The sequence below is a fragment of the Crocuta crocuta genome, unplaced genomic scaffold (assembly GCF_008692635.1).
Source record: "Crocuta crocuta isolate KB4526 unplaced genomic scaffold, BGI_CrCroc_1.0 scaffold528, whole genome shotgun sequence".
In the NCBI taxonomy this organism is placed as follows: domain Eukaryota; kingdom Metazoa; phylum Chordata; class Mammalia; order Carnivora; family Hyaenidae; genus Crocuta; species Crocuta crocuta.
In genome coordinates, this window is record NW_027530010.1 from 1,831,473 (window position 1) to 1,844,384 (window position 12,912).

General features: G+C 62.0%; 2 protein-coding genes across 2 annotated transcripts in view; one reads left to right on the forward strand and one right to left on the reverse strand.

The window, feature by feature from the left end:
- Nucleotides 1-12,912, reverse strand: part of RIT1 (Ras like without CAAX 1) — a 245,244-nt gene that overhangs the window by 164,093 nt on the left and 68,239 nt on the right. The gene's annotated exons all lie outside the window — the stretch shown is intronic.
- Nucleotides 5,222-12,912, forward strand: part of LMNA (lamin A/C) — a 15,871-nt gene continuing 8,180 nt past the window's right edge. The window contains exon 1 of the mRNA XM_077764165.1: nucleotides 5,222-5,622. Within this exon, the coding sequence (XP_077620291.1) occupies nucleotides 5,267-5,622 (356 nt within the window). The 5' untranslated portion in view covers nucleotides 5,222-5,266. The remainder of the gene's footprint in view (nucleotides 5,623-12,912) is intronic.

A 12,912-nucleotide genomic window follows, 5' to 3' on the forward strand; every position in this document is an offset into this window, starting at 1 on the left:
GGGGGGTAGGGAGAGGGTGGCGCGGGACTTCTGCGTCGGACGGGCTCTGGCCCGGCGTGCGTGTGGCCTAAGGTGCACCGCGGCGCGTACTCTGACGGCTCCAGGAGCCTGAGTCTCGCGGGAGGGACGACTACCTACCTGGGCCCAGTTTCCGGGGAGGAGGGGCGGGAAGAGTTGGGAAGCAGCTCCGGGGCGGACTCCGGGATCTTGCTTTTCGATTGGGCTTCGTGGGGTCTACGCTGAAGAGATGTGGGGTGTAGGTTATTAACCTGGAGGCAGACGCCCTGGGGTTTGGGGTTCTGCTCCCCTCACTGTCAGCTGTGGAGCCTTGAGCAAGGCAGTTAACCCGCCCAAACCTCAGTCTCCGCATCTGTACGGTGGGGATCGTGGTGCTTGCTCTGTGCACCTCCAGGAGATTTGGGGGGTTAAGACAGCCATCTTCGTGGTGAAAGGCTCGTCACCGGGAGACATCTCCGGGTGCGGGCGTGAGGGGTGGGCTCTCCACCCATTAGCGACCACCCCTTTGTCCTGGCTGGGGTGGTGAGGGAGGATGGCTGGGCCCTGCCCCCACTCCTCCTGAAGGTGGGCTGAAGATTAGATGGGACCCCCTCCACACAGCCCTACGCCAGCACCTGGTGCCAGGCAGGCACTTAAAGAACAGGAAGTCCTTCCATTCCCAAGGTTATACTGATCACCTGTGCGTGAGTGAGTCAGCACTTCAGCAGTGGTTCAGCACCGACCCTGTGAGCCAAGGGTGCACCACCCAGACTCTCCATCAAGAACTCACTGAGGGATTCCCAGACCGTGGCCTGGAATCTCCAAATCATCCCCCCCACCCTAAGCTACTTCCTAGGCCCTCCTCCAAAGGGTCGCCCCTTCCCACCCCTGGGGGGGAGCACAGCTGCCTCCCCAATGGCCTAGACCCCATTTGAAGCCTCTCCTCCTTCAGCTGTCCAAGATTATAGCCTGATGGCAAGATTTTACCTTTCAGGGTCAGGCCAACCTGTGTTAAAATTCCAGTTCTGCTACTAACCACATGACCTCAACCAGGTCTCAACTCGGGGAGATTTTGCCTCACAGGGAACCTTCTGCAACGTCAAAGACACTTTTGCTTGTCACAGCTGGGAGTGGAGATGCCCCTGGCGTTTAGTGCGGACAGGCCAGGGATGCCGGATACCCCACAGGGCACAGAACCCCCACCCATGACAGAGAAATAACTGGCCCCAAATGCCAACGGTGCCACAGTTCAGAGACCCTGCCTTAAGTGAATAATTTCACCTTCCAGGGCCTCAGTTTCCTCATCTGTAAAATAGGCTAATAATAGCCCTTGTAGAGCTATTGTGGAGGTTCAACAAGGTGGAGGGAATGCCCAGTGCCGCAGAGAAGCAAATGCTCCATAAATAGCCCCCACTCAGCTCATTATTAGATACCTCCGGAATCCCTCCTGGTTTCGTGCTTCTGAACCTGCTCCCTCTGGCTTACCTGGTGTCAAGGCCAGGGCCACCACCTCTTCCCTCGCTGGGCTCAGGGTCTCCCTGCTGTCCCTCTTGACCCCAGCCTCATTCCCACACCTCTTGCCCACAGCAGGTGCCTGCCTCCGTGCCCCCTTGGCCCACCCTTACCCCCTTCACTCCCGGAGGCCCCTGCTCCGGTCATTAGGCCAGGCTGCAACCCTCTGCGGCTCTTTCGTACTCCTGCACCTCTGCACACACTTCCTCTCAGGCACCAGGCCACCGCACGCCTCCCACGCGTCCCGCCAAAGCAGCATAAGAGAGCGAAGCAGGCCCTGACTGCTCGGTCCAAGTCCTGAGCTCAGCCTATTACTTATGATCTAGTTTGGGGGAAGCCAGTCTCACCTGTAAAACAGGGAAATCATCCCCCAGCCGTGAGGCGGTTCTGCGGACCGAGCAGAGAAGGTGTGTGAAAACACGGCTATGAAATCAAGCAAGGGGGCGCCTGGGTGGCTCAGTCAGTTGAGTGTCCGGCTTTAGCTCAGGTCACAATCTCCTGGTTCGTGGGTTCGAGCCCCACGTCAGGCTCTGTGCTGACAGCTCAGAGCCTGGAGCCTGTCTTCGGATTCTGTGTCTCCCTCTCTCTCTGACCCTCCCCTGCTCACGCTGTCTCTTTCTCTCTCTCTCTCAGAAATAAACTATCTCCCTCCATTAGAATGTCAGCTTCATAAGGGCAGGACTTTTTGTCTGTTTTTATTCACTGCTGTATCCCTAGCGTCGAGGGCAGCGCCTGGCCCGTAGTAGCTATCCACTAAATACTTACTGGGTGAGTGACTTCACTATTTACGTAGAGGGTATTTCTCTAAAGCCCCTAAATCTACCTCCTTCAAGAAGTCTCCCTTCAAATACATAGAGGTGTTTTTTTTTTTAAGTTTATTTATTTTGTGAGAGAGAGTACCCAGGGGGCAGAAAGAAAGGAGAGAGAATCCTAAGCAGGCTCTCCACTCTCAGCGCAGAGCCTGACACAGGGCTCGATCTCACGAACCATGAGACCATGACCTGAGCCAGAATCAAGAGTCAGACACTTAACCAACTGAGCCACCCAGGCACCCCTAGGTTTTTTAAGTAAGCTCTATGCCAACACGGGGCTCGAACTCACAGCCCCAAGAGCAAGTCACATGGTCTGCCGGCTGAGCCAGCCCAGCGCTCCCACGTGCCTATTACTTAATCACTGCAGCACCTTTTATAGATGAGGAAACTGAGGCACTTGCTCGGAGTCTGGCAGGGCCAGACGCATTTGTTAGGGACACAGATGACCAAGACTTGGGCCCTTCTGTCTCTCACAGCATTTTGGGAAGGAAGGGTCATGGAGGGAGGCCCAGGATACTTTGTGCCCCCTTCTGGGGTCATTGGTCCTCAAGGCAAGTGCCACTTCCACTGTGCAAACGGCCGCTTGGACCGAACCCCTATATCCTGATATGATTCATTCATGCTCCAGCCTTCGGGCCACCTGGAATTCATTAGCCAGTCCAGAGTCCTGCGCTGCTCTTCAATCACTGTCCTTGGCTTTGCTTTTCCCTCTGTGTCCCCGCAGTGGGCAGGCCCCCTGTGGGCAGGTGCCGTGGCTCTACCCCATGCCCCGTCTAGGCATTTGGCCCATGTGACAGAGGAGGAATGGAGGCCCAGAGACTTCAAGAGCAGGCCTGCCATCACTCTGCAAAGGAGAGGCAGGGCTGGACCCTGGTCACCACCCAGCTACCACCCCGCCCCCACCCCAGCCCCCTGCCTCCCCTGCTTTCTCCTGCTTCTTCTGGGACTGAGGACCTACGCCCTGGCAGGCAAAGAGCAGACTGATGGCGCTGGAGTCCAGAGTGAGGATAGAATATTCACGATACAGTCCCCCCTTTGAAGTTCAGATTTAGGATGGAGGCCTTCCGGGTGGGTGGTGGTACGGGTTGGGGCGGGGGGCTTTGGAAAGAGCCTAGAGTGAAATTTGTGGTTAAGATCCACCCCCCTTCTCCTGCCTCTTTTCTGCAGAGATGGGGAGGTCCAGGATAGGAAGGGTTAAGTGTGGCTTTTCTTCCNCCCTGTCCCTCACGTCCCAGGGAAACCCACCGGGCCTCTGCTCTCCTTTGGGAAACAGAAGCAGAAGCAGAACAAGACTTTTTGTTTTGTCTGCAAAACGGAGAGTGGGCGCCACGCCCTGGGGGAGAGGGCTGCGGGGAGGGGAGGCCATATCCGGGCCCCTCACCTGGGTGCATCTGGATGCTCGCCACAGTGCCCAGCCACCCTCCTAGACACGGGACCCTAAACACCCCCCCTCCGCGGGTCCCCTCCATAAATACCCGGACCCCTTGTCTAAACCCCACTCCAACCCCTGCGGACACAGGCCCGGGTCCGGAACCTGGGAAACAGGACCTGTCCAGCCAGGCTGCCCTGTCCTATTACAGAAACCTTGATATCCTGGAGCTGCAGGAGTCAGCAGCGTGATTTAGTCTCCTGAGTTCTCCACCAGAGAGTAAGCTGTGGGGACGCAGGGGCAGGCCGTGAGAGCACATGAGTTCTGGGGCCTTAGCATGGCCACCTCGGAGGGAGGATGAGGCGGCGGTGGGGCCAGGCCAGGAGTAGGCGAGGGGAGCAGAAGACTGATCAGAGGGCTGGTTGGTGAGGCTTGAGGATGAAGGCTCCAGAGCCTGGGGTGGGGAAGCCTGGAGACCTGGGTGATCCTGCTTGGTGAGAGGGCCTGGCCCGTCCCCGAGCCAGTGGGGGAGCAGACCTGCTCAGAGAGGGATGTGGAGGTACGTGTGGTGCCCCAGGCAGGTGGAGGTGGTGGGGTCTTTGCTGTCCTGCCCCACACTACCCACTTTCTGGCTGAGACCGGGACGGAGAGCCACCACTGGCTGTCCAGCTCCCTGCCCTGCTCCCCCTTTCAGGCCCCTCTGGGAACCACAAAAATCTAGGACCTGGTGTCCTGGCAACGTGATGAATGCACAGCTCTGGTATCTGTTTTAAATTATCCATTAAAATAAGTACAGTCCTGGAAAAAAAAAATAAGTACAGTCTTGGTGTTGGCGGGGTGGGGTGGAAGGGNGGTGGGAGGGGAGGAGGGCAGTGCCTAGGCCCTACTCTTGGTTTTGTGAGGGGGCCTGTGGCGCCGTGCTGGGATCTAAGACCCAATGCTTGATGTTGAAGGGAGAGGTTGGGGCAGAAGATAGGAAAAGACGGACCCCAAACTTCTGGTCCCTTCCCCAAAGTTGAGGGTTAAAGCCCAGCTCCCCGGGGAACCCAGGCATTCCTTCCCACCCCCACCCTGGCATACAGAGGTGCGGCTTTGAATGGGCGGCCCACGTGGGGGGGGGCAGGGGTGACTCACTATTACTATGGGGAGGAAAGGGGGAGCCACTGGTGGAAGAGAGTGAGTCACCCTGATGGGCACCAGCCTCAGCACCCCCCCTCCACTTTCCTGGATCTGCCTGCCTGGCGCCTTCCCCTGCTTTACACCCGCCTTCCCTCTCCCCCCACCCCTGCCCTTTGCCCACCCACTCTCACCCTTAGGGTCTGCCTTCAACCCACGAAGGCGAGACGGTGGGGTGGGGGCAAGCTTGAAGCTGGGAGCCCTGAGCAGGCAGAATCAAGACGGGAGAAGCCCCAGGCTTCCCGGGTGCGAGGGACAGGGTGGGGCCCCGCCCGGCCACCGCCCGGCGGTCCTCGCCCCTCCGCGCCGCCCCCTCACCGCCCGCTGCGGGTGTGCGGCGGCCCCTGTNCGCCCTTCCCGGGACCTCTGCCCCGCGGGCAGCGCTGCCACCCTGCCGGCCATGGAGACCCCGTCCCAGCGGCGCGCCACCCGCAGCGGGGCGCAGGCCAGCTCCACCCCGCTGTCGCCGACGCGCATCACCCGGCTGCAGGAGAAGGAGGACCTGCAGGAGCTCAACGACCGCCTGGCCGTCTACATCGACCGTGTGCGCTCGCTGGAGACGGAGAACGCGGGGCTGCGCCTCCGCATCACCGAGTCCGAGGAGGTGGTCAGCCGCGAGGTGTCCGGCATCAAGGCCGCCTACGAGGCCGAGCTCGGGGATGCCCGCAAGACCCTCGACTCGGTGGCCAAGGAGCGCGCCCGCCTGCAGCTGGAGCTGAGCAAAGTGCGCGAGGAGTTCAAGGAGCTCAAAGCGCGGTGAGTGCGCCCGGGGGTGGCGCGCAGGGCGGGAGCGCGGGGCGCAGGCGGGCCGCNCTGCCCCGGCGGGTGACTGGCAGTGCCAAGGGAAATCGTCGAGAAAGGACAGAGAAGGGAGGGGTCTCTGGGAGAGGGTGGCATATGTAGGGAATGGTGGGAGCGTCAGGGCCGAGTAGGGGCGGGTGGCAGGCCCACATCCGTTCTGGGTCGGGGTCGCCAGCCTTTTGGAGGAGCCAGGGGCAAGGCCTTGGGCGAAGGACAGCTGGCCCTGCCTCGTCTAAGAAATCTGGTTGCTCAGGACTCATCGGAGTGGGTGAAAGGGTCCTGTTAGAACTTTCTTGGCAGGCTTGGCACTGTGCCAACTTTGCCTAGACTGTCTCTGGACACATGATGCCCATTAAGACTGAGCACCCGCGCTGGCAGGTGTCCAGCGGTGCTGGAGAGAGGTTCCCAAGGCAGGGACATGGAGGTGACCTCTGGGGCACATCTCTTTCCGGGGTTCTGGGAGCTGGGACGCTCTCCCCTCACTGCCTCAGGTCTGGGGCCTTCTCTGGGCCGGGACAGGCCCACCGAACAGCTCCAGGAGCCCGGCTCCCCCGCAGCGCCCGCAGCCCTTGGCCTGCTTGGCCCAGGAATGCAAGACGGGTAGGGATCCCGGGGCAGGAGGTGGTCCACCCGCCCAGGTCCGGGGCACCCGCCTGGGCCCTCTGCCTGGGGTCTCCGAGGTTCCGGGCTCTGCTCCTCCCCGTCTCCCTGCCTGGGGCGAGCCACTTTTCATTTCCCGGCCAAGCCCAGCAGTCTTTGCTCTGGCCTATCTGCTCAGCCACTGACGTTTTTTTGATCTTTGCCTTATGAAACTGCTGGAGTAAGTGACATTTTTGAAATCCAGCCGTTGGAAGCTTCAGGCCACTCCTACCTCACCCATCCCTGCCCCACCCTACCCCACCCTACTTGACTCCTCCCTCTTTTCTAAAAAGGCCTTTGGAGCCTGGAAACCTAGGCTCTTTTTTCCTGGCCCCTGAGAACGTGCTTTCCTCCTCTTTCCTCTCCCTTTCTGTGTGACCACCTGACCCAAAGAGCCGAAAGGTGCTTGAGGTCCCTGGGCTGGGGGGCCTCTGGCTTGACTGCCTCCTGACTTCCTGTTCTCCCAAAGCTTGCCCTCCTCGGAGCCTCTCTGTATCCAGTGCTCCTTCTGCCCTTCACCTACCGGGGCCCTGGCGGTGGGCGGGGCGGATCCGTGCCCTGACGAAGGGTAGATGGAAATAGTGTGCAGAGACAGGCTGACTTTTGGGGGAAAGTGTTGACAGAGGTCACTCCTGCCTTTTTGCACTGGTGATCTGATCAACTTGGCTCGCGGGACTGACAGGCAATCTAGGGGGGCCCCAGAGAACTAAACTAGCGTGCTCGGCAAAGCCCCCTCGCCGGCTCTTATGCAGGCCCTTCTCTGCAGGCCTTTCTGCTGGGAGGACATTGATTGGGAAGCCGGAGGAGCAGAGTCTGTGATCCCCGGCTAACCCAGCCACGCCAGTCTGTCTCCTCTGCCTCCTGGTGCAGCTGTCCCGGCCTGGGTCACCAGGCGGGTGTGTGCGCACATGGGGCAGGGGCGGGGGTGGTGTGTGTACTTGTTATATTTAGCCTCCTGCCTCTCTCTCCCCCACTGATCCTGGCTGGGGAGGCTGGGCTTCCGGAAAAGGGGGGGTGGGCCTGCACACCTGGGTCTCAGGCTGGTGGGAGGCTGGGTGGAGACAAAGGGGGCTCGGGCTGGGTTGGCCGCCCCCTCCCATGTCCCCAGTGGGAGGACCCAGGATTTGCGGCTTCTCCTTCTGTGTGCTGTGCTCAGGGTGAAGTGGCGAAGAGTGGACTGAAGATTTTGGGAGAGGAAGAAAGGCACCATCTGAACTGCTCCCCACCGAAGCTTAGGGAGAAGGCATTGTCTGGTTTAATGTTTAATTAGAGCTCAGAGTTCAGGGCCGGGCTTCGGGTTGGGATGCAGAGCTGTCTGTGCGATCCTGTGGCAGCCCCTGACCCAGCCTGGTACCTCGGCCACACCCAGGGGTTTGGGGCGCCTTCTCGCTGGGCTGGGCCGTAGGATCCAAACAGAAACAACACCCCCCAGGCCCCATACACACATTCTGTCTGTTCTGAAGTCTGAAACATTTGGACACCCAAGTGCGGTGAGAATGGGGAGCCGAAAGCCCCAGGCAAGGCCTCCCTTGGGGTCCAGGCTTGGAGCCGGGCCCCATCCCAGGCATGACAGCTGGGTGGATGACTCAGATGCTGCCCCCTCCCTTCCACTCTGGTGGCCTTACAAGGGCCAGTGGGAGACAGGGGGGAGACAGCAGATGTCTTAAGGGGAGGGCTGGGGCCCGAATAGCTGTATCTTCAGCCCCTGCCCCCCACTGCGTGCTGGGGGCCTTCCCGCCCCCTTCCTTAGGACCTCTGGTGGCGGCCTGGAGCAGGGCCCGCGTGGGCAGCGTGCAGCAGGTGGTTCCAGAGCCGCGTGCAGCCACAAGGCCGCAGCGTGGGGCCGAGGTCTGTGTCTTCCCGTGTGGAGCCGGTGGAGGAAGGCTGAGTCAGGAGTGGGGAGATCCTGGGCCCGCAAAGCAGAAGCGCTTCTTCCCCCCCGGACGAGGCTGGGTGCCCGACAACTTCCTGTATTGTCCGCCTTGTGCAGCCCCGGTGGGGATGGGCAGGGAAGCGCGGGCCCAGGCTCATCCCAGCTCTCACTGGGGCAGGAACAACGAAGGCCCGAGAGGTGCACAGCCTTGTCTTGTGTCACACAGCAAGAGAGCAGCAGGTCGGGACTTGAGCACGGGCTTCTGACTTCCAGTTGTGTGCCTGTGTCGTCAAGCCTGCCTTCTTTTTTTTTTTTGTAATTAAAAAAATTTTTTTTTCTATTTACTTCTGAGAGAGACAGAGAGACAGCGTGAGCAGGGGAGGGTCAGAGAGAGAAGGAGACACAGACTCTGAAGCAGCTCCCGGCTCTGAGCTGTTAGCACAGAGCCCGACGTGGGGCTCGAACCCACGAACTGTGAGATCATGACCTGAGCCAAAGTCAGATGCTTAACCGACTGAGACACCCAGGCGCCCCAAGCCTTCTTTCTTTAGCTTAGAAGACAGGTTGGAGGGTCCTGTGGGCTCAGGGGTGGGGGGGTGGCCGAGGCTTCTGCAGTGCGGAGATTCCAGCCTGAGCCCAGTGGGGCCAGTGATACGTGAATGTCCTGCCCTCCTGTGAACCCCATCCTTTGCTCTGCCCTGTCCCTGGAAAGACCCAAGACACTGCCAGGACATGGATCCTGAGACGCAGCTCCGGGAGGCTGGGTGTTCCTGGCTGTGACTTGTCGTGGGAAGTATCTACACGTAGTATTCAAAGGAGGCTGTGCCCTTTGGCAGAGACCTGGGGGTAACAGGAGGCCTTTGAGGGTACCCGGGCCCATGTCCTCACCCGAGGGAGCCTCTGGTGTCGTCGCTCCCTGCCACCCCCCACCCCGAAGTCTGCATTCCGATCCAAAACTCAGGGACCGAGCACCACTCGGGGAGCCCAAGAGGAACAGAAGGGACGGGAATTCCTGCTCAGCCCCTGACTGCTTTCCTGTGGTCCAGGCCCCCGGCTGGCACCTGCCGTGGCCTCCATTCTGAGACCTACCCTTGCACAGGGTACACCCGTGCCCCAGTCCCACCCCCCAGGGATTCAGTAGTTCAGGGTCAGGACTGAAGCCAGGGACAGCTGGGGAACAACTGGGAGGGGGTGTGTTCACCAACCAGCTGTGCCTCCGCTCCCCCCCCAGCCCCCCTCCCCGCAGGCCCNCGTTCTTGGGAGTGTCCCGGAGAGCTTGCAGGGTCTCCTGTCCCTTAACAAGAGGTGGGGCGGCCACTAGCCACGTGACAGGTTGTATGAGGTGGAAACAACCCCGGTCCTCGGTGTCCTAGGCTCGGTCCTGCCACTAAATTGCTGTGTGACCCCGAGGAAATCACCTTCCCTCTCTGGATGTCCCTAGCTATGAAATAAAGGGCTTAGAGCAGAAGGTCTGGAGAGCTGCCTCACGGGCTAGTGCGTGATCCAGAGAGAGCGGTCAGTCCTCCACGTTCCCCAGCAAGAACTGTGAAAAACAAATACACTTAATGTGAATATAATCATTGGCCGTTGCCATTCTCTATAGAAATCTCTGCCACGAGCTGTGGGGTGAGACTTGCAGACAAACTTGCTTCTCTGTTTCTCAAAGAAAGTTTGTTAGGAACCGGTAATTATGACATTACGCTCTTGGCTTCTGCTGTTTTCTGTCCGGTGAGAGAGGACAGTGGGAAGGGCTGTGTTGAGGGGAGCTGGGAGGCCCCTGGAACGACCGGGCTGTCACCTGAGAGCTGGCCAGGGTTGGACACACGTGTTTGCGGCCGGAGGGAGGCCCAGGCTGACCTTGGGCCGCCTACCTGCTTCCCTTCCTGCACCCGGCTGCCTCCCCTGGGGCCCGGCTCTGAGGAGGTCTTGGAAGGGGACAGAGTTGGCGAAGCAGGGGTGGGGCAGGGAAGGGGTGCTCCCTGTCCCCTGGCGGGAGAGGAAGCCGGGATGAATTCTGGCGGGGATCCCGGCCCCACGGGAGCTGAGTCACGGCAGAGGGCCGAGGAGAGTGGACGGGACACCCTGCGCTGTTCCCTCAGACAAGAGAAGGCTCGGGGTGGCCTTTGATGGGGCATGGCAGCAAGACATGAGGGTGGCACCCGCATGGGGGACACACGGAGGGGACAGAGCACGTGGGTCCCTTTGGGCTGGGTCAGAGGGGCTAGACGCCCTCATATCAAGGAGCCCGGTTGGTTTCTGGGCAGCTGAGCAGAGAGGGATCCCAAGGCCCGCCTTGTGCCCAAGCGCCTGGCGCTCCCGGAGGCGCCTGCAGCTCCCCAGGCTGGGGCTGGAATGCGGCGGCGGGGCCGGAGCTAGGCCCCTCCCACTTCCCTTGCGGGTCTTGGGGTGCGGCTCCTCCCACCCGTCCTGCTGTCATCAGGGATAATAATCCAGATAGAGGGTTAATGCGTCCCGAAGAAGGGACTCCTGTGTCAGCCTCTTGTAGGGGATCCCCTAAATGTCCCTACTTTGGCCGGTGGCCTCCCCCTCCCTCCGCCCAGGACATTCTGCCTCTTCCTACGCTTAGGCTCCTCCCCAGGCCTCAGCCCTGCATTTCTGTGACAACGCAAGAGTGACTTCTAGACAGTCAGGCCCAGAAGAAGGAGAGCGGAGTTGGCAGGGACTGCAGAGAGCAGTTGGTCAGGAAGCCGGCCGCCCGTTGTGCAGGACCCGGGGCCCGCAGGCTCCTGCCCTGCCGTACAATGCCACGTTGATACACCCGGCAGCTGTGACTCAGGCCTGGCCCTCGGCCAGCCCCAGCGTCTCTGCTGGAGTCGCGTCTGAACATGTCCACAGGCCTCCCGGCCTCCTCTCAGCACCGGCCCCTCTCCCCCAGCCTCCCCCTGCCCACAGTCACCACCTGGCTTTGTCTTGGGGGGGGCAGCTGGGTCCCCCAACCCCAGGCCTGTGCGGTGGGCGGAAGCAGAGCCAGGCCTGTGTGGGAAGGCAGGGGTGGGGCCCACCCTGAGGGGCCTACCTGCGCTTTCCGCTTTCCACCTTACGACGCTCAGAAAGTCAGCGGGTGGGGTTCGGAGACAGCTCTGGGGGGACTTCCAAGGGCCTGGAGCACCTGTTCCCCCAGCTCCTCTCTCAAAGGCCTCTTCTGCAGACAGGGCTGCTGCCTTGAGCCCCGGATGTCCCCGTCTTCCCACACCCAGCCCTCAGCAGGCGGTGGCACACCCACAGACCAGCCAAGAAACCTAGCAGCGGGCCCTTTTCGGGGTGGGGGTGTCCGGCCCCACGGCTTCACGCCCCACTGTGGGAGCGTGTGCGTTGGGGCCGCATCACTCCTGGATCGGGGAGGCAGAGGCAGACGCCTCTCCCAGGCTGTCTTCCGGGGTGTCCGTGTGCCACCCTCCTCGCACCCCCGTGCCGTTCTCAGCGCTCTGCCCCTGTCTGCTGTGAGTGCCCTCAGGTGACCCGGCGGGCAGGTTTTCAGTGCCTGGGCCTTCCCTTGTCCAGGCCTCGGTTTCCCCACCGGTAGAGGTGCAGGGGCTGGCCCAGAGCAGGGCCGGAAGACTGGATTGTGTGGACTCCTAGCCCCCAGGCGGAAAAGCCCCAGGCCTTAGTGGACAGATAATAAGGCGCCAGGTGAAAACAACAGCTGAGCACATATCGGGGGTGGGGACTAGAGCGCAGGGCAGCAGCGCCCGAGGCCCGGGGAGGTGGGTGTGCAGTCTGCAGGGGGAGGAGCTGCGGGAACAAAGGGAGGGGTGGCCACAAGGGCCCCCCCTCACTGGCAGGAAGTCTGCTTGGGCCAAAGTCTGCAGTGCAGGGAGAAGAGGGGACCGCTGTGGCCCTGCTGCCCACCCGCGCGCCCATCCTGCCGCGGGGCGCCCTCCCTGCACTGCCCTGCCCTGCCGCAGGGGGCGCCCTCCCTGCACTGCCCTGCCCTGCCGCAGGGGGCGCCCTCCCCTGCNCCGCGGGGGGCGCCCCGCCCTGCCACAGGGGGCGCCTTCCCCTGAGGGGCTCCGAGACCTTGCCCCTCTGCCCCCCCCAGCCCCACCCCTCTCTCTCGTCCTGGGGTCCCGCCATGGGGAACTCTGTGTACCGGTGAGGCTGAGGGGCTGAGGCTGGAGGGGACGGGGCGGGGCAGCGCCTGGGAGCCCCGTGCCGGCTTCCCTCCCACTTGAGCGTCGCGCGAGGCGAGGTCTCTGCCCCGTATCTCTTCCTCAGCGTCGTGGAGGAGGAAACGGGGGCCCCGCAAGTCGCCCCCAGCAACGGGGCCCAAACAGGCCTGGGCGGTCTGGCTTCCATATCTGGCACCCGAGCCGGGCCGAGGAGGGTGACTCAGCGGGCGGGCCAGCCCCTGGCCCTGCGCCCAGCCGGCCCCTGTGCTGCTCCGACGCCGCCTCCGCCCGGCAGACCCCCGGCCTTCCCGCCCCTCCCCCTCCTGAGATGGGAGCTGCCAGCCGTGGGAAGAGGCAGAAACAGGATGCCCGGCCCTTGTCGCCTCACGAGGCCCCTGGGATGCAGCGCGCTCGCTCTCGTGCGGAGGAGCCTGGACGGGAGGGCTGGGGCAGGACCTGCGCGAAGTTAGGGGCTCCCCTGTGAGCGCTACAGGATTTCCCGGCCCGGCCTGGGTATTGTCCGCCCCGGGATGAGTCACCTGCAGCCCAGCTCCCCGCCGGCCACACCCACTGCCCGCCGGCCCTGGCACCTGCGCGCGCGCT